General features: G+C 45.3%; 1 protein-coding gene across 6 annotated transcripts; it reads left to right on the forward strand.

The window, feature by feature from the left end:
* The first annotated feature begins 4,642 nt into the window (after positions 1–4,642).
* NCOA4 (nuclear receptor coactivator 4) lies at positions 4,643–17,290 on the forward strand. 6 transcript variants are annotated; one of them, XM_064662491.1, is made up of 11 exons: positions 4,715–4,730; positions 9,629–9,712; positions 10,282–10,435; positions 10,881–11,021; positions 11,152–11,240; positions 11,748–11,856; positions 12,446–12,517; positions 13,167–13,313; positions 13,542–14,552; positions 14,863–14,952; positions 15,503–17,290. In XM_064662491.1, exons 3-11 carry the CDS (start codon positions 10,295–10,297, stop codon positions 15,506–15,508), a joined length of 1,806 nt encoding a protein of 601 aa, XP_064518561.1. In that variant the 5' UTR covers positions 4,715–4,730; positions 9,629–9,712; positions 10,282–10,294; the 3' UTR covers positions 15,509–17,290. The 6 variants fall into 6 exon arrangements, with proteins under 6 accessions (XP_064518562.1, XP_064518558.1, XP_064518561.1 ...); XM_064662489.1 differs by lacking the exon at positions 4,715–4,730 and adding an exon at positions 7,614–7,736; XM_064662492.1 differs by lacking the exons at positions 4,715–4,730; positions 9,629–9,712 and adding an exon at positions 4,643–4,705.
* The last annotated feature ends 1,282 nt before the right edge of the window (positions 17,291–18,572 follow it).

Here is an 18,572-nt window from a genome sequence, read left to right on the forward strand (position 1 = left end):
GGTTGAAGCTTTGTAAAAATGGTTTTAGGTTAGTTAAAATTGTTTATACACTGTTTACATGCTTCCTTCCTTCTAGTTTAAGCCCTTTGGTGCTGTGCCTGACCACTGATGCTGCGACCTCACCTGGGGCTGCAAAAAGTGGGGACTTGCATCTTCTCTGCTTTCACCTCCCTGGAGGCCCTTTCCTCGTGTTCAAAAACAGGTGTTTGTGGTGGGCCCAGCACCCCACTTGAGTTACCAGGCCTGGGCCTTCCCCATGCATTTTCTTCTCATTAATTTATTATTTACATTATTTGTTACTTTTGCCCTAGAAAAATGGAATATCTGGGTATTATATGCCTTTATATGAAATAAAGTACTTTCCTCTATTGTGATGCTAAATTTGGAGGTTCCCACCCTATGTCACACAGCAGCTCTTTCCTATACTGCTCTCCCACCTTTCAAGCATCGCAGAAGCCAACTGTCTTTTGCCGAAGGTGACTCATAATAATCTTTCCTAGTTTAAGCTCACCTCCTCAACCCTGAAATTTTGGCAGTGAGCTCTACACTTGCATGGCAAACTTTTCCGCTGATGTTCTGATTTCTTAAATTTACAGCATTTTTAATACCCCAAGTGTGCCAGGCAGTAATTCAAGAATTGTCTGTGTGGTGTATGTGGAACATGACTAAGGATTTGTGTTTAATACTTATCTCCTTCCTCAGTATTTCAAGTTGTAGGAGCCATCAAGTCTAGGATCGATGAATGACTGTTGGGATGTGACTTTGTGACTTTGCTTATTGAATGTATTTCTTTGTGTATTGGAGGCTGGCCAGCAAACACCACAGGGAGAATTACATCAGGTACTGAAGCAAAGCCCCACTCCTGGCCTTGACAAGTCTCATTAAAGGTATGCACCTTCTTTAAGACTATTTTTCAGTGACATGAACATCGCTGTCGTGGCGGAGGTTGATGATGAGGTCAGTAACACACTTATTGACAAATAACACTTTGTACTGCCAGATTTTTGCATAGCTGTTGAGCCATTCCTGCTGTCACTGAAGATGTGATGGAGCCTGTTGTAACCTACAAAGCACATATAGGCATTCCTCTCATTTGTAAAGCACATGTGAGTTGCAATACCTATCCATCGTACCTGAACCGTGTGTGCCTTCCCCTTCATAGGTGGGAAGACATTTAATTTTTGGCCATCAAAGAATCTCCTGTTTCTGCAAAAGGATATGTGTAAATGTAGTGGTTGCTGTTTCAGATGCATCCACCAGCTGAAACTTTGGAGGGTTTCTGGAAGGAAAAATTAATAACAAAAGAAGCAGAAAAAAATGGCCACACGTGTAGTTTTGTTTCCAAGGACATGTGGGATTCCTAGGAAAACCTACTTGCATAGGTATCTATCACACAAAAGATGCTGTGCTGGCAGACATTTGGGTGTTTGGGTATGTGCTTACCAACGTGTCTGTGCATAGGGTATGGAGTCCTAATACCTGCATGGCATACATGATGTGCTAGTACATAAATAAGGGTATTTCCCTCCAATTGCTGGTAACTGCACTTGCACAAGAGAAATAATTTCTGTTATCACAAGTTAATCTGTTCCTTTTGTCTGTTGCTTTGCTCAGGAATTGCACTTATTTGGTTTTTTTTTTGCATTGATAGGTTTGGGCCACAACAGGTAAGAGATTTGTTCTCATCTGTGGCAGGACACTAATTCACAAACACTGAGTTCTCATTGGTACCCATTGCTTCCAGAAGTAAGTTCTGCCTTTGGTTTGACTGCCCAGAGAAGCTACAGAAAACCTTTCTGAGAACCTCTTTAAATGAAAGATGATTGTGGAGTTAGGTGTAGTCTGTACTTCTGTTTGATGTGAAGTGGGACAGATGAATAGATAGTAATTAAAAAGTTTGCAGAAATGAGAAATCCCTAAACTAGAGAAAGGAAAAAGGCTGTGTGTGGTGTGCAGGAAATGGCTATTAAAACATCTGTTTGCAGTCTATATATGGAACCGTTTGTGTGGGAGTTCAAAAACATTTCGTTTCTCTCTGGTACTGAGGTAGCTGGACACAAAAAGCAAAGATTCAAGGTGAGTAAATACAGCAGAGAGCTTTGCAAGTCCCCTGCAGGGCAGTGAAGGCTCGGCCCTCAGCAGGCAGGCGGCTCCGAGCCGCTCCTCGGGCGGGCCGGCGGGGTCGGGCTGCGGCCACGGGCGGGATGAGCGCCGGGGGAAGGCTGGGGACGGACCTGGCGCTCAGCTGTGGGACTGAGTGCCAAGTCACAGCCTGCCTGGAAGGGGACCAAGGACAGACGTCAGCGAGGATACGTGGGAGGGAGGGCCGTGCACCCGCGCTGGCAGGGACAAAGGGAAAACAGCTCCCTTCCAGCAGCAGAGCTCGGAGGAAACAGGCGATTCCTCCGGGAGCTGTGTGAGGTTCCCTGACGCCTGCAGTGGCGACTCTTCTAGAATTTCATAGTCCAGCTTGGGGCTGTTGCTGCTCCTGACAGGAGCGGCCGTCAGTCTGCCTTGGCATTTGGCTTCACCTCCAGCTGTGCCGTTCTTGCTGTGCCACTGTCCCTGTGCTGCACTTCTTTATCTCCCCTCCACGAGGCAGGGACGGACTGCTGAACTGTGGGGTAGCATTGCAGAACAGGGAAATTACATTATGGGGCATTACACAGAGAAGTTAACACAGCTGATTCTCTTCAACTAAATTATTGCAGTTACTGAAAGAGGAACGGTCTAAACAGAAACCAGAAATATTATCTAAACACCATAAAAATTCCTCTAAAATCATCGAACCAGAGAACATTCTTCAAGTTCCTTGTGGTTTGGGTGGTGCACAGTAGTACAGTTTGGCAGGCCAAAGGACTGCAGGAAAAGCTTGCACTTCTCTATCAAGGATCCTGTTTCCTGGGTTTGTAGAGGGATGAATCTCTCCCTGCTCTTCATTTTCACACTGCAGCCAAGCAAGGAAGAACTTGGAGTGTGCAAAGGGGGTCACTGAGCACTTTTGCAGAATCAAGGAAAGATGGGCTTTACACTGCAGGACTACAGGCAGGATTCCCATTTGGCAAGAAATAGCACTGAATTTTGGGTAGAGAAGTGCATAACACAGTGTCATACACTTCTGATGGGAAAAGCTGCAGGCTTTTATCCTCATTAACTATTTCTGATGTGTATGTAGATCCCTTTTATGCATCCAAAATGCTTCTCTTTGTGCCCTGGTTGGAAGCTCACTGCCAACACAGTGCTGAGGAACTGCCCAGTACATCTCCATCTTCACTGCTGTTTGAACATAAGCAGATCACCTTGTTTATTTTCCCATAAAACTGCAACTCTTACCCAACCCTTTGCCCCTATTTTAACATGCCACCAATTTGTCCTTTGCTCAGGCTAATATAATTTTAAATATCTTTTTATGATGATTATGCTATGCAGCTTTGGGTAAAAAGGCGCATCTGGCATGGCACAGGATATGGCTGAGGGAGGAACAGCATGTACTGCCATCAATGGTGGGTGGAAAGAGACCATTAAAATGTGCATATGGTTCCTTGACATCCTTTAAGGGCAAGATGGAAGATGTATCCAACAGGCAAATCCTCCTAGGAAGGCATAACCTTAACCACAATGAATCCACACAGAGTGTACCATGTGGAGTGTCCTAGCTGTGGAGCGGTTCCACAAAAAGCACTCAAAACACCTGGATTATGGGATGGCCTTGGTGAAGCCCGTGGAAGGCATGCCAGCAAACCACTTTGTCTGCTCTGCCTGCCTACCCAGGAGAGGCTGCTCTCTGTCCTCGGGCCAGTCTTGCTGTGTAACTGGATGGTGTGTACACAACAGGTGTATGAGCACTGCTGGTTTTCCAAGGTCAGGCAAGGTTGGTATTATTTTTCCTCTCAAATCCAAATACACAGAGGAGGATTATATAACACATCCTGTGTCTCCTTCGCGTTTAGACAAGGAAGCCAAATACCTGAAACACAGGTTCCTAGGGTTAACAGCACATTTGGGTCTGGGCGTCTGACGCCTACTTTCTCTTAGGTCAGCACTAAATTACTTGTACTGGTAACCCCGGGTAAGGTCCTGTTCAAAAGAACGGGCTCCTCGGTCCGTGCCCAGGGGAGGAAATGTGTGGGAAATGGTGACTCAGGTACCACATGCCCTCAGAGCTGCACAGACACTGAGATTTCCATCTGAAGCCCTTTCCAGTTGAAGTGGTTTCCCTTTGAAGCCTCTCTGTCGGGCTCAGCGCTGTGCAAACACTGCACAAGGCAGCGCTTGGCGATCGCGCTCTGGGGCACGGGCAGCACCAGTGCTTCCTGCCCGGTCAGTAACTGGGTGCTTTTCCCAACTGGCAGTACTGGGAAGAGTCCTGCTGTGCTTCACACTGGGAGGGAAAGGCAAACCCAAGAACCGTGCTGTGTGAGGCCAAACCAAGCCGCGCACCCTGGGCATTTCCCAGCGCCCATGAGAAAGATCCAGGCCACCCAGACCCATTCTGTCCTTGGGGGACCCGCCGTGCCGGGTCGGATGCCATTCCCGGTGCTTTGGATGCCGTTCCCGGTGTCCGTGCGGAGCAGCCCCTCTCCCCCCTCCCCGCTGCCCCGCCGCCGCTCCGCCGGGCCGGCAGGGGGCGCTGGCGCTCAAGGGGGGGGCGCTCTCGCGAGAGCGCGCGGCGGTGTCGCGTGCCGGCGGAGGGCGGACGGCGCTGGTGAGGGAGCGGCGCGCGGGCCGCGGTGAGGGCGGACGGGGGAGCGGGGCGGGGGGTCCGTGCGGGATCCCGCCGGGAATCCCCAGGGGAATGCCGGGAGGGATCCAGTGGGGAATCCCGTGCGGGATCCCGTGCCGCGCAGCGGGAAGCGCGCGGTCGGGCCGGCCTGGCGCGGGCCGGTCGGTCGGGAAATGGGCGGAGGGCGGACGGGGAACACGAAAGACGCGGGGGTTTTGTGCTGGTCTCGCTTTCCCTTCGTGCCCCCGAGAGGGTGTGCTGCAGGCGCTCCTGAGGTCACTTCTTTCACCGCGAAGCCAAAATCTTTTGTGAGCGGCCGCGCTGGGATGTTACATAAGCAGCAGCGTCCCGAAAGGTGGGGTCGTCCCGCGCCGGCGCTGGAGTTTGTCAGACCCGTGTTGTTCGGTGCCTGGTAACTGGTGTGGGCCACAGCTCCCAGAGGGGCTGCTGTGCATTCTTTCGGCTTTAAACTCGGTGTTCGTGGGTGACATTAACGGGAAAAGCTGAGAGAGCAACCAGGTTGCTCTCCTCGGGGGTTTGGGTAAGGTGTGCGGTCACGGCAGGGTTTTTCCCTGGCAGTCGTATGAAAACCGCCGCAAATGCACAGCGTTGGAGGGATGGATGTGCAGAGAGCGTGGCACTGCTATCTCTGAGGCCATATGCCTCAGGCAGAGCCAGGGATTTGTCACTTGTTTTCCAAAGGGTTTTAAATGCGAAAGCCTGGAAGACGGTTGTGTTTGAAATGTGCAATCTCTGTTAAGATAACAGTTTGTCTTTCCCACTCTGGGACATATACTTTGGTATTGTCAGTAATTACAGCATAGAGATTTCAGGCCTTCGTTTTCAGATACTTTGTGATTTCACTTGTGTGCTGTGCATAAAACATATATTAACAATAGATGGAATTAAATGGTGACCAGACTTCTTGTCTCAGCTGCACTGGTGACTTGTAACTCTACAGAGCCCAACTCTTGTGAGGGTGTCTGTGCAAGTGCTTTGTGCAATGACTGTGCTCTTCTGGGGCTAAAACAGGCTGAAAAGGTGTTCAGGTCTGTGATGCAGATCATACACTGTGCAGGCAGGTAAAAACTAACTGAATTTTAGAGAATGTATTACCTGAAACTTTTATTACTATTCCTTAAGGTGCTAATTTCACTTTCTCTCTTACTCAGAACTGCCAGAGGTCATTTTTTTCCTTCATGTGGCTTGTAACTTATACAGTAGGGTGGTACATACTTGTTTTGGAGGAAAATAATCCCCCCAGCAGGAGCTCCACACAGATCCTGACGCGTGATGCTGATGCTGTACTGTACAAAATGCTTGTTGTGCTTGGATCTAAATGGAAATTTCTGAGACTCAGCTCGTGTACTTACAGCACTTCACTCCCTGACCACAACTCCCACGTACCTAATTTGGGACAGTTACTTAAAAGGAACTACTGTTTTTTGGTGGGGTAAGAGTGAAATCCGTGGGGATTTCAGTTCAAACAAGCCAGTGGGTTTAAAACCACATGAAGTCAGGTCAGACAGGGCTTTGGAGCAGCCTTGTCCAGCTGACTGGAAGAAATCATTCCACATTTATAAACAGAGCCTGTTTGATGTGAGGATTCATTCCCTTCAGAAGTTTTTCCCCAGTTCCTCTCTTTTTGAGGTGATTCCTCACTCATTTGCAGTGGAAAACAATGCTCTTCCCAAGGGCAGTGGGGATGGTTGTGCTGAAAGTGAAAAGCTGGTAAAACCAGTTTCCTGCTGGCCTGTTTGCAGCCTGTGCAGGCAAGGCAGGATTGTCCCATCCTCCTCTGCTCCCCAGCCACCAGATACTTAATTAAAAGCTAAAAAAAATATTTTTGTCCATCAGTTTCTGACCTACAAATAAAATAAAAGACAAATACGGGAAGTAACACCTCAGGGGTGGAGGGCAAGCAGCCAGGGAGGTTGCACAGAGCACCAGGAGAAGTAATACTGTGACGAGGATTTGGCTGCACGGTCTTCGTGGTGACAACTCTAGCAAGCCAAAAATCTTCCTGCAAGAACTGGTAGTTATTTTATGATTAGGAACAATAATATCACCTTCCTGCCTCATTCAGGCACTGTTTTTGGTTTCGTGGCTGTAATATTTTGACTGATTATGTACCAGCAAGTACATGTACGTGGCCCATCCCTGAGAGTGTTCAAGGCCAGGCTGGATGGGGCGCTGAGCAATCTGGTCCAGTGAGAGGTGTCCGTGCCCATGGCAGAGGGGTTGGAACTGGATGATCTGCAAGGCCCTTTCCAACCCAGGCCGTTCTATGTGCTTTCCTCGGCTGTGTGTGGAATTGTGGATGCAAGAGTAGATGTGACAATAATTGTGTGTGTGAGAGTGTCATTTTGGTCCTTCCAGGAGCTAACTGCACCCGAGCGACCTATTGTCCTGGTTTCTGGCAGTGCCAGGCGCAGTGCTGGCTGGGGAGCCTCCCTGCTGGGCTGTGCATGGCCAGGGGCGGACGGGAGGTTGAACTGTGCAGGCCAGCAGCCCTTGAGCCTTGGGGGCTGCAGCAGAAAGACGCGCTGGGTTTGCTTTGTTGCGTTTCTTGTGTGGAGAAGTCACATTGCCACACTCCCGAACTTGCAACAAACAGCGGGTTTGTTGCAAAACGTTGTGGTTTCGCGGTTTGAGCTGCCGGTGGGACGCTCGGAGGCCCTCGGTGTTGCGGATGAGCGGAGCGGGGCCGGTGCTGGGTCCGGCCCGGTCCCTCCCGGCGCTGCCGACGTGCGGCTCGGGCGGGCGCGGTGCCCGGGCCGGGGCGGGGCGCGGCTGGGCCGCCCCGATAAGGGCTCGGGGCCGGGGCGGGGCCCGTCCGCTCCAGCCAGCGGGGCTCCAGCGAGCGGGGCTCTGGAGCGGAATCCGCAGCGGGAGCAGTCGCGCGTGACCGCCCGAGAGCATTCCCGAGGCCGGGCCTCTGCGGAGCGGGAGGCTGGGAATGGGAGCGGCGTGAGAAACAGGACGCTGAGGGATTGCTTCCTGCGCTCGGAAAGTAAGTGCGAGCTCAGCTGGTGGGGGGTGTGCATCCCGTGAGTCACGTACCCCTGGAGGGGACCCCTGTGTGCTTGGAAACAGATGGTACGGAAATGGCCAAAAAAGGTGACTGTGTTGCAGCCACGTGTCCTCTTGCAGAAGTAATTGTATTTTGTTACTGTCGAGCTGAAGTGTATGATCCCGGTAGTGTCAGAGCATGGGAACTGAAAACGGCTTTAACTCCCAGTGCTGCTGGGGGGTAACTGGAAAACGAGGAAATAGGTGGCTACCCTCACTTAGTTTTGTTAGAGGCTTGTGGGAATTGAAAAGAAGGGTGGATTTGCTCTAATCCTCAACTGTCATGTAAGTTTTACTGCCTAATTTTTGACAAAGCATGAGAACAGCCATTTTAAGAGGAGTTGGCTGGCTGGAGGAAGGCAGCATTCATTCTCTCTGTACACATTTTGTAGAGTCTCGTGCAATCAAATGAAAAAACAGAAAAGCAATAAACAGTAGTTTCAGAAATCATTAGAGAAGCATGTATAAGCTTCTTAATTTTGACTGTACCAGTATGAAGTTGCTAATGCAGAGTATGAAAAAGTAGCATTTCTTCAGGCACTGAGCCCAGTTCCCTCGTGTAAATTCAGAAAACACATAAATGGTAACACAGCATTCTTTGGGCTTGGTATTTGTACGTACAGAGCCTAAAATAATTTTCACAGACGTTGTAAGTACATTATCTGCCATGTGAGCAAATATGGCAGTTATATTTAGCCTTTCAGACTTTGACTGGGTTGTTATGTAAGAATATAATAAATGAAATAATAAACAATATGATTTTTTTTGTTGTTTACTTGTGAGTATAGGATAGCTTTTAATGTATCAAATGCCCTTGTTTTCTTGGCTGGGTGTATCTCTGCTTTTGCATTAACATTTGTTAGATTACATCTGAGAACTAGGGCTCCCAGTTACATTTCCCTGTAGGTTGTACATGAGAGTTGACAAGCAAGATAAAGTCTAAGGACAGTTGCGAGGAGAAAGATTACCTTTTACTGAACATTGCTAGCATGGTGAAGATCTTGAGACCTTACAGAATTGTGTATTGCACCTCTGAATGTGCAAATACAGGGACAACCCCAAAATTTATAGTGCAGCATGGGGAATGATGTATTTTTGATTTCTGTACCCTGTCTAATTTGGTGTAGAATAACATAAGCTTAAAAAATACATTCAAGTTCACTTCACCTATAGTTGTGCTCTGCACTTCCTAGAAGATGAGATGTTATGGTGAGGATGGGACTGTGTTGTGTGCAGGGTCTTTGGGTAGCTCCTGTGCCTGCTCCATGTCTTGTGTCTGGGGGCACAAGAAACAAGAAGCCCGTTGTGTTGAGGGAACCAAGGGAGATGCAGCCTCTGCTCCTGCCCCACAGCAAACCTTGCTTTTTCTGTCAGCTTCCATGTGCAAGCCACTCCCAGCCCTCTGCTCTCTGAAACACACATGTCTGTCTGGTGGGTCTTGGCTGTAGAAGGATTTTTGGGTTGCAGTGGGGCTTGGAAAGTGCAGACAAAGTAGCTGCTCAGTAACACAAGTTCCATGGTCGTCTTATCATATTCAAAACACTCTTTTCAGTTCCCTCCAGAGGAGTGGTAAAATCTGTGACATTTTAGATGGGCATGTGTACGCTTTAGTTAGTTCTGCTGGGAGTTTCCATAGCTGTCATTGCTGAGGACTTGTTTTAAATAGAACCTTCACTGTGAATGTTTCATTAGTGCTTCAGGAATCCCATAGTTGGGATTGAGGAGAGTTGAAACTCTCCAGTAACAAAATACCCACCGTTTAGAAAAAATGCTTATAATGATCCTTCCCATTTTTACTAAAAACCCATACTATCTTTTCCCCTTTACTTGCAGAATCCTTACCAGTCTGACTTCTGCAGAAATTTTGTGTCTGAGCCCCTTTTACTTGAGGCTGTGCTGAAGCTACAGTAACTTGAAGTAAGTTACTGCTGCTGTGAGACCAGGACAAAAATAATGGGGAGGTGCTCTAAATTTTGGCCTTTGCAGCTTAGTAAAGAGTGATCTGTGGAGCAATATTTGGGTGTTCAGTTAATGGAGCTGTATTGGAATTTTCTGATTTATGGGAGCCAGTTCATTTGCCTGCAGCTGAAAAAGGGGTGACTGAAACATTTCCTGCCCCTGGCTGGGCCATTCTCCCCGTGGAACCCTCCCTGAATCAGCCCCTCAGCTCTGGAGTTTTGCTGGCAAGACAGAAAAGCCAGAGCAAGGTGACTGGCAGGGGAGGATTGCCTAAGCTCCTGTGGTTGAAGCTGTTGTTAAATATCTGTGGGTTTTCCTGCAGTTGTGCAAATTCCACGGGCCGAGGTGTTAGAGAGGCCATTGTCGCTCCTGGAGAAAGCTTTTTCTGTGTCTGGAAAACTTCCATTCATACAGGGTCTTGGGGTTTTTTTGTTCACCTTTATAGTGAAGTAGAGCAGATGGCCCTTCCTCTTCTGTTAAAAGAGGAATAGAAACTATTAAGAAATTGTTTTTCCACTGTGTTTTAGGAACACTTCAAGAATGAGTCCACCACAAGATAGAAATAGAAATTCCTGCAGCAGTGAGACTCTGGCAAAGTGCTTTCAAGCAAAGAAGGACTTGGAAACAGCTATATCTGGAATTGTCAAAGCTGAACAGCAGATTAAAGAGAACTGGCGGGAGGTAATTTTAAATTATATTTTAAAAATATTTTAATAACTAACATTACTGTAATGACAGTTTGCTATTCCAGAGTACTTACTCTTGATGATCTGAAATTCCCCTAGAGACTTGCAAGCATGTTGCTGTGTCATCTGGTCATGCTGTTGATAAATTCCTGTATTAAAAGCTTAGGCATGCAGAATTTCCTAAAGCTGTTGGTTGAAACATTAGAATAGAGAGATATTGCAAGTAACACTGTTCTTTTTTACTTCTCTAAAGGCAGCTTTGGAACTTTTACTAACCTGAGTTATGTGGTGCTGTGGATGACTGTGGTTAGTTTTTGAGAAATAAGTTGCTCCAGCAGTACTTGTCACCTGCCTGTGACAAACAGCATTTTGTCATCAGCGCAGCACATGTTTGTTCACCCTGTTTGGCAGATGTTGAAGTGGTGGGTGTTGCCTTGCAGGTCAAAGCGAAGATCCACAGCCACATCAGCCGGCACCTGGAATGCCTGCGCAGCCGCGAGGTCTGGCTCTTCGAGCAGGTGGATCTCATCCAGCAGCTCAAGGAGGAGGCCTTGCAGCAGCAGGCACAGCAGCTCTACTGGGTAAGGCTTGGGAAGTGCCTTGTGGTCACATGTTGCACTGGATTTTTGAGCAAACTTCGTCCTTGCAAGTATTTCCTCAATTCTAATCCTAGAAGCCGAAACAATAACGTGTGTTTTGTCTTCCATGCAGTATTTGGGACAGTTCAATTGCCTTATTCATCAGCTGGAACGCTCCTATAGCAACGAACTAGCAAACCAGATCTCAGTTTGCCTGGAGAGGTAAATATATTTTATTTATATTTTATCAACACAGTTGGTTTTATCTGACTTACGAATTTAGTCTGATTTTTTTTTTAATTTTAATAAAACTAATAATAGATCTCACTCACTATTACTACATTTTTAATGGTTCCTAGAAATAAGATATTTGAAGCAGTCTGAGATGATTCCTTTCATGTTTGTTTTTTTTTTTAATCTTAGATTGAAAAACAGGACTATAACAAGCAGGGAGGTACTCATTTGTGCAGATTATTTCAAATATTAGTTGATGATGGCAACTGAAGTAAGGAGAGGAAACTTGTGTTTTGCTGGCTATTTAATCTGTTCTGTGGTTTGTGGATAGGCATCTCTTTCTTTTATGAAAGTATTAATTATTTTTTTTTACCTAATTAGTGCCAAGTCAGCTAGGAAGCCTTTGTATGAAATAATGGAGTGACTTCCAAAACAGGACAGAAGAAGAAAATTGTAATTTTTTTCCTTTCTGTAACTGTTGTCTTACTCTTTCAGACTGGAAGGTCTTACACTTAAACCAGAAGAGTCTTCCATCCTGAATTTTGAGGCTGACACCTCTTACCTTCGCCAGGCTATTACCTCATTTGGTTCAATTAAAACAATGGTAAGCACCAACACTTCCCTGGGTTGGAATATTTGCCTCAAAAAGTAGTGTGAAAAATTCAAAGGGATAGTTCTACTTGTTACAGCTTGAATGGAACCTGTGTACAAGTCATATGGTTTTAGCTGTATAATTAACTGTTGCATGTAGTTTTCAGTTTCACTGAATTTAGTTATCTGCTTATGTCCATGTTATTTTAATATATTTTGACAGAGGCTGAGGGAATGACTACTGTATTCTTACTCTATTCCACCAACTGGAAATTAATGTCACATTTTTCTTTACATAGTAATAGTTAAAATGTTCACTTAACTAATAGTTAAAATTATCATTTTCTGTGATAAAAGTGTTTTGGGACTCTTATATAAGCAGCATATTTCCTGTATTATTGGAGAAAATGCTCTTAAAGGAAGTGAACTGAAGGTAGTATTTTTTAGTAAATCTTTCTCCATTCTGTTTGTAAATGTTGAGAACATGGTTAGCCACAAAGCACTGACCAGTTGTAACTGCACTTTACTTCTGCTTTATTGTAGAATTCATCTTTGAAACTGAACAAAATGGAGATTGAGATTAACTTTTACTTTTCTTTCAGCAAACCTCAGAGAGAGAGAATGCTTCTCCCTGGTTCCCGGGGCAGAACTGTGCCCTGATGAACTGTGAGCAGGTAAGATTAGAACTTGTGTCTGTGAGTGTTTAATTGCATTAAAGGGAAGAGGAGAACTCAAGCACGTTACGTGAGCTCGAGTAGCGACTTATGTTTGTTTGAGATGCTCGAGTAGTCAGTAACAGTGGCTGTGGTGAGCACCAGGGATCCGATGTTGTAGCTGCTCCAGGAACAGACATGCAAGAACATACTATGAAAGGGTATGTGGGGTGTGTCAGTCAGAATTTTTTAATTGAATGTTGCTTGATGTTGTCAGGTCAGGACTTCGAACTGTCCAATTCCTTTTAATGCAGAAATTCATGAGGAAATGTTATATTGGGCTCTGTACGGTGTCAGTGAAGGAGGGCAGCAAATCAGTCATGGGAATTGGGGCCAGGAGCAGGGGGATGGCTGGGTTACACAGCTCAGAGCTCTGCGGTTTAGAAATTGTCGCTTCCCTTTCTTGTAATTTGCTCTCTGAAGAACCTGGGGTCACAAAACAATCAGTGCAGTGGCTTCAAGTCATACAGGCAATTGAAAATTTACTTTTTTTGTAATTAGAAGGGACTGGTTTTTCTTTTGGTGCAGAAATACTGATGTATGTTGATGTTCACCATAGATTGCCTCAGCAATCAGACATTCTCATGACCACAACAACATTGTTTCTCAGCAGAAGACACTGTGTGGCACAGTGAGTGCCTCCCTTGCGGACTGGCTACTGGGAAGCAGACCCGTGGCTGCTCACCAGGCTCCATATGTTCCCAGCACCAATCTTGAGGAATGGGTTACACAAAAATGTGTGTCAGAGCCCAGCCAGGTAAGCCTTTTGCTCTTAACCTAGTTTTTAACAGAGGGGAAAACAGACTATCTGATAGCAGGCAGAATATGGTGGGAATTAAACCTTCTGTAATTCTCTTTATTCTGCTTCATGTTCAGCTAATCCTTTGGCACTTACTGTCTGGATGCTCCAAGCTGTAACTATGCAAACAGTTACTGAACTTTGTCTTTTAGTCTTAATAGATGTATTTCAATGTGTCTTTACTAGGATTTGAATTCTTCCAAAGTTTGTTATTCTGAGCAAGCCTGGGGAAATCTGAAAGATCTGGAGAACTGGCTCCTGCAGAATCAGCAGTGTGATGTTGGTGGGAAGACAGACTCCCCTGGCCGCAAGGACTCCACCTCTACTTCCAGCTCATCCTTTTCCACTATTGAAAAGGTGGAGGAACTGGAATACCTTGGACAAGAAGAGATGGACCTTTCTGACTGGCTGATTACTGCTGACACAGAAAATGAAAATACTGCTTCAGATGAGAAATGGAAGTGTGAGTTTAAACCTTTTAGGGAAGAATGCAATTTGAGTGATTGGCTCCTCAAAGCTGAAACATGTACCAGTTGTCGTGGCAGCCAGATCAAAAATGTGGAAATTGAGAACCTGGGAAATCTGAAGTGCCTGAATGAGCATCTTGATGGAAAGAAATCGCCCACTACATCTGCTGTAAATGCTTGGCTTCTTCAACATCCCCAGGCCCCCTTTAAAGTGGAAGATGTGTGCAAAGCTAATGAGCTGTGTGCCAGCTTTTCAGAATGTGTGTGTGATGAAAACTGTGGAAAAGAGGCTCTTTGTAAATGGCTTCTGAAGAAGGATTGGAAGGATAAAAATGGAGTTCCAGTCAGCCAGAAAGATACACCAGACCCTGAGTATGAGAAGACCAAGTCTGCTGCCAGTACCTGGCTTAACCCCACACAGCAGCTCCCAGGGCAGCCCGTGAGTGCGGAGAAAGCGGATTATTCGGCCGAGATCGCAGAACCCTTGAAAGTCTTGCTGGAAAGGCCTCTGACGAGCTGGCTGGCCAAGGCTGAGCACAGAGCAGAAAGCGCAGAAGAAAAGGCGAGTCGGGAAAAAGCAGACAAGAGTTTCAAGAGTCCTTTCCTAGACCTCCTGGCTCCATTCCACCTCCCCTTGAATGTGAACAGTTGGGTGTTGACTTCCAATGACCTGGAAAATGCAAACCCGCCTCCAGCGGAAGATAAATGGCTTCTGCGCAAGAAAGCACAAGTGAGCATAAACTTGTTACTGCTCTGTCTTATGTGCTGGGTTTATTGTCTTACTCTAATGACTTCTCTTCCAATTTCATAGCTCTTCTGGGTAATACTGAGGGACAGTGTTAGGTTTCTTAGCTCTTTTAATATTTTCATGATTATTAGTTACTTAACACAAAACAATGTTATACTAAATGAAGAAAGTACTAATCTCAAAGACTCAGAAGTCAGTTTTGGTTTTGTTTTCGAACACTTAGCAGAATTTGAAGAGAAATCAGAATGTATTTGTGTTTGGGGATCGGTAATTAAGGTGACTTCTCTTTCAGGACTTTGGCCTTCCTACAGTTTGTGACCTTTTTGCCTGTATGAAACTCAGTGGAGATAACGAGAAGTGGCTGTATCGATCTCCTTTACAGGTAGGATGCACAGAGTGTGTTAGAACAGCTGAGCCTAAACATGACTTGGGGGTACAGAACACGGACGCTGGCAGCTAATGGTCATCTTCAGTTCTTTAAATGTAATGCTTAGCAGTGTTGTAATTTCCTCCCAACAGACCTTTTCAATAGCTTGGACCATTCTCCTTTGTCATTATTCCTCCTCTTTTGATAACAAGCCACAGAAGGAATGACATATGTTCTTGTGTAAATCACTCAACTGATTGACACTTGGTCACTTCAATTGGAACCAGAATGTGCAATTAATGTATAAATTTCCAGGTAGTAATATATTTACAACTGACATCACGTTTTTCCTTTCTGGCAATGACTCTTTGTCATTGTTTTTGAAATTGATGAAAATAGTCCTTGGCAGGAGTACTTCAAACCCTTTTAAAAGGCAAGATACTCATTCTAGGAGGAATTTTAGTGTTATTTTTCCCCCCCCCCAGGGTATCTTATATGTGTTATTTTTGCCAAAGTGTTGCTTTCTATTTATCAAAGAGAGTAACCTCATTTTAAATTTGTTTAGATGTGAAGAACTGGAAGTGTCGAATCATCCCCTTCCTGCCGTCAGCGCACATCGTGCTGAGTGACTGCAGCCAGCTGAGTTCTCGTGTTTTGTGTTCGGCGTCTGCTTTTTCTTCTAAAATTGTAACAAAAAGAAAGATTACTCATATAACAGAGTTATGGTGCAGAAGATGCCTTTTTGTTATGATTAATTCTGAAATGTAAACCCACTGAACATAAGCAATCTGATACTATAGAGGTGTTGGCAAATTCCTGTCTGTTATGGGGATACAAGGATCTTCTTTCATGGGTTGTCACTTGAAGTATGTTGAAACCAGTGCAAGTATAAAGCAAAATCTTCCTGGTGCTGTGAAACGTCCACCTTTGGCAGTGACTTTAGAAGTGCTGCTGTTCCTTTCAGCTGCTACAACTTTGTCATGCATTGCATTCCAGCTTATGGGGATTGCAAGGTAACTTAGGCTGTATTTGGAAGCAATTTCTTTTATTGAGCAGTTGCCAACTTCGAAGGCTTCATTTGCATCTTGTATTGGTGCATCTCCCAGCTGCGTATGTGTAGTCCAGATTTTGAAAAGAACATACATTTATGGGACCTGGCATGCAACAGGAGAATTGGTAACTTATTTTTAAATGAAAACTTTTCTTGCAAATTTTTGAGCCGTTCAGAGAATATGGTAGGGTGTTGATTTTCATTCATCAGGAGGTCAGATCCTACCGTGTCCCCAGCATTTAATAACTATTTGAATGTCACTGGAAAAGCTGTAAAATGGAATGTGTGTTTCTGCTAGTTCTAGGTAATTCATAATGAATTTTTATTGACTGAACCACTGCAAAGTAGGCATCTTAGCCATATAATATTTAAAGGTAATATTTGGGGAATTAGATGCCTTTCAGCAGATTGATGTTATGCTCTTTCATTGGGAAACACTAACTTGGCAAACTGTGTGGCTCCCACTGATGCAGTTTAAAGGTATTTAATCTGTGGATTTCCCTGTGATTATGCATGTGAAAGTGCATCCAGTAACTCATATCCTTATAGCTGTGGATATAATATGAGCAATACCTCTTCAGATATTTAGCAGTTTGAGCCCGTAGGAAAGAATGCAAAGATGTTAGATGGAAATATGGATCATGAAAAACTGAAGTTTTGTAATTTCTGGTGCAGTTTCTATTCACTTAACAAATTGCTCTTTTTGAAAATAGCCTCCCCTTCTCCCCTTCTGCAGCCTGCCTGGGAATGGAAGTTGAGTTCTTCACAACCCTGTAGAAAAGAAATTATTATCAAGATCTGACCTTGGTACCACTTTGCAGTGTGAACACATTCCTGTCTGATCGAACCTGTGCATTTGTTTAAAAATAAGTTTTTAGTCTGAGAAGGGGACACTGCACATCTGAAACCAGACCCTGAAAGGGATAAACATCAGCAAACCACTTAAGGCTTTTGTACTTTCATAGCCAGGGCTTTCTGCTGGAGGCAGAAAGGTGTTTTGGAAGTCCACTGTCCCTTTCAAATGTGTCCTTGTTGCTGTATGGGAGGACTGCACTGTGACTACTCCAGTAAGAGCCTGATGTGATTAGCAGTTGAATTTTATGAAGGTGATTGACGTGCAGCCCACCTCTTCTAATAAATTCCTTGTAGTTGTCATTGTGTGCTACTTTGTCAGTTCATTATGGGCCTTTAAAACTTGGGAGGTATGTATTCCTTTATTTACTCAACTGACTTGTTGTCACTAATTGATATTTATGTAAAACATTGATTAGTCTTTTCCATTAAAAAATAATTGCAACCAAAGGGTGTGTTATGTCTCCTTTGCAAGATGGTTAACAAAAAGTGCTGTGGCACAGGTCCTGGTTGGCCTCTGTCTGGGAGCTGCTGCAGTTGTGCTTTCATCCTCAGATGAGATTCATGTGCTTTAGTTCATTTCACCCCTGCCTGGAGCTGCATGGAGCTCCACTGGGAAAGGGGGAAACCCTGGGACAGGGTACACAGCCAGTGGGGAAACTCCTGTCTTTTACTGCCCTGCAACGTGAGCTGCTGGACATGCAGGTGTCTGAATCACCTGGGCTTTGCTCAGCTGCTCTAAGAAATACAGACTTGGACAAAGTGGCGCATTTGCTTCTTATCACTCTTGAATACTTAAAGAGGATTCATGGATTTTAGTAGCTTTTGCTGCTCTTCTCCCGTGGCTGGAAAACATCTGTGGTCTGGCTGTGCAATTGGAATCGAGTTCCTCTCTGGCTCTCCTGGTGTTTGAACATCAGACTCCCTGCATGAGTGGTTCCTCCTCTGAGGATTTTCCATTCCTTTAAACTCCAGCCTGCCTTGTACCAGTAAGAGAACATTTACAGTTGGGCCTGGCAGCCTTTCAGCCATGGTACTTTGAATTTCATGGGTGTATCCTGAATGTTTATCTTTCAAAGATAGGGAAAAAGATACTATTAAGTCATCCCAAGACAAAGAGGTCAATAGCAGGAGCTGAGAATGCTCAAATGTTTGGAGAGCTTTCTTTGAACAATCTGAGATATTGGATTGTTGCCTTGTGGTGAGGAATGCTTCCTTCTCTCCCACACAGCTCCCTGGAGCAGGGTGCTTGCAGGGTTCCTGGGACACCAGCTCCACTCCTTGGCCCCAAACCAGCTGTGGTGCAATTGGGCAGCTGTTGTCAGAGGCAGGGAGAGCGTGGCTGGCAGACAGGAGAGAGACACCCAAGGGGGACACAAGACTGGTATTAATAATGCTGTGAAAGTACCAAAAAGGGTTGTGGTACCCTCTGGTGTCCCTGCATTGGGCTGGCACTCACCAGCACAGTCCAACGCTCACAGAGTACACAAAGCTCCACTTAAAACATACCAGTTTCCTATCCAGAATTTATTAAGGACAAGAGTAACCTTCTGTTAAAGCATAGAAAAGGATTTTCCCCTTCTTTTGCAGTCACAGGAAACACAGGCTATGAACACTGGATCATTTTTCTCCCCTAACATACGTTTGCCTCCTATTTTCAAAAGCAGCTTCTTTCTTCAGAGAAGCTGGAGATTTCTACCATGACTAGTAGAAATTTGTTGATTTTTTTTCA

The sequence above is a fragment of the Pseudopipra pipra genome, chromosome 8 (genome assembly GCF_036250125.1).
Source record: "Pseudopipra pipra isolate bDixPip1 chromosome 8, bDixPip1.hap1, whole genome shotgun sequence".
NCBI classification, from domain to species: Eukaryota; Metazoa; Chordata; class Aves; order Passeriformes; family Pipridae; genus Pseudopipra; species Pseudopipra pipra.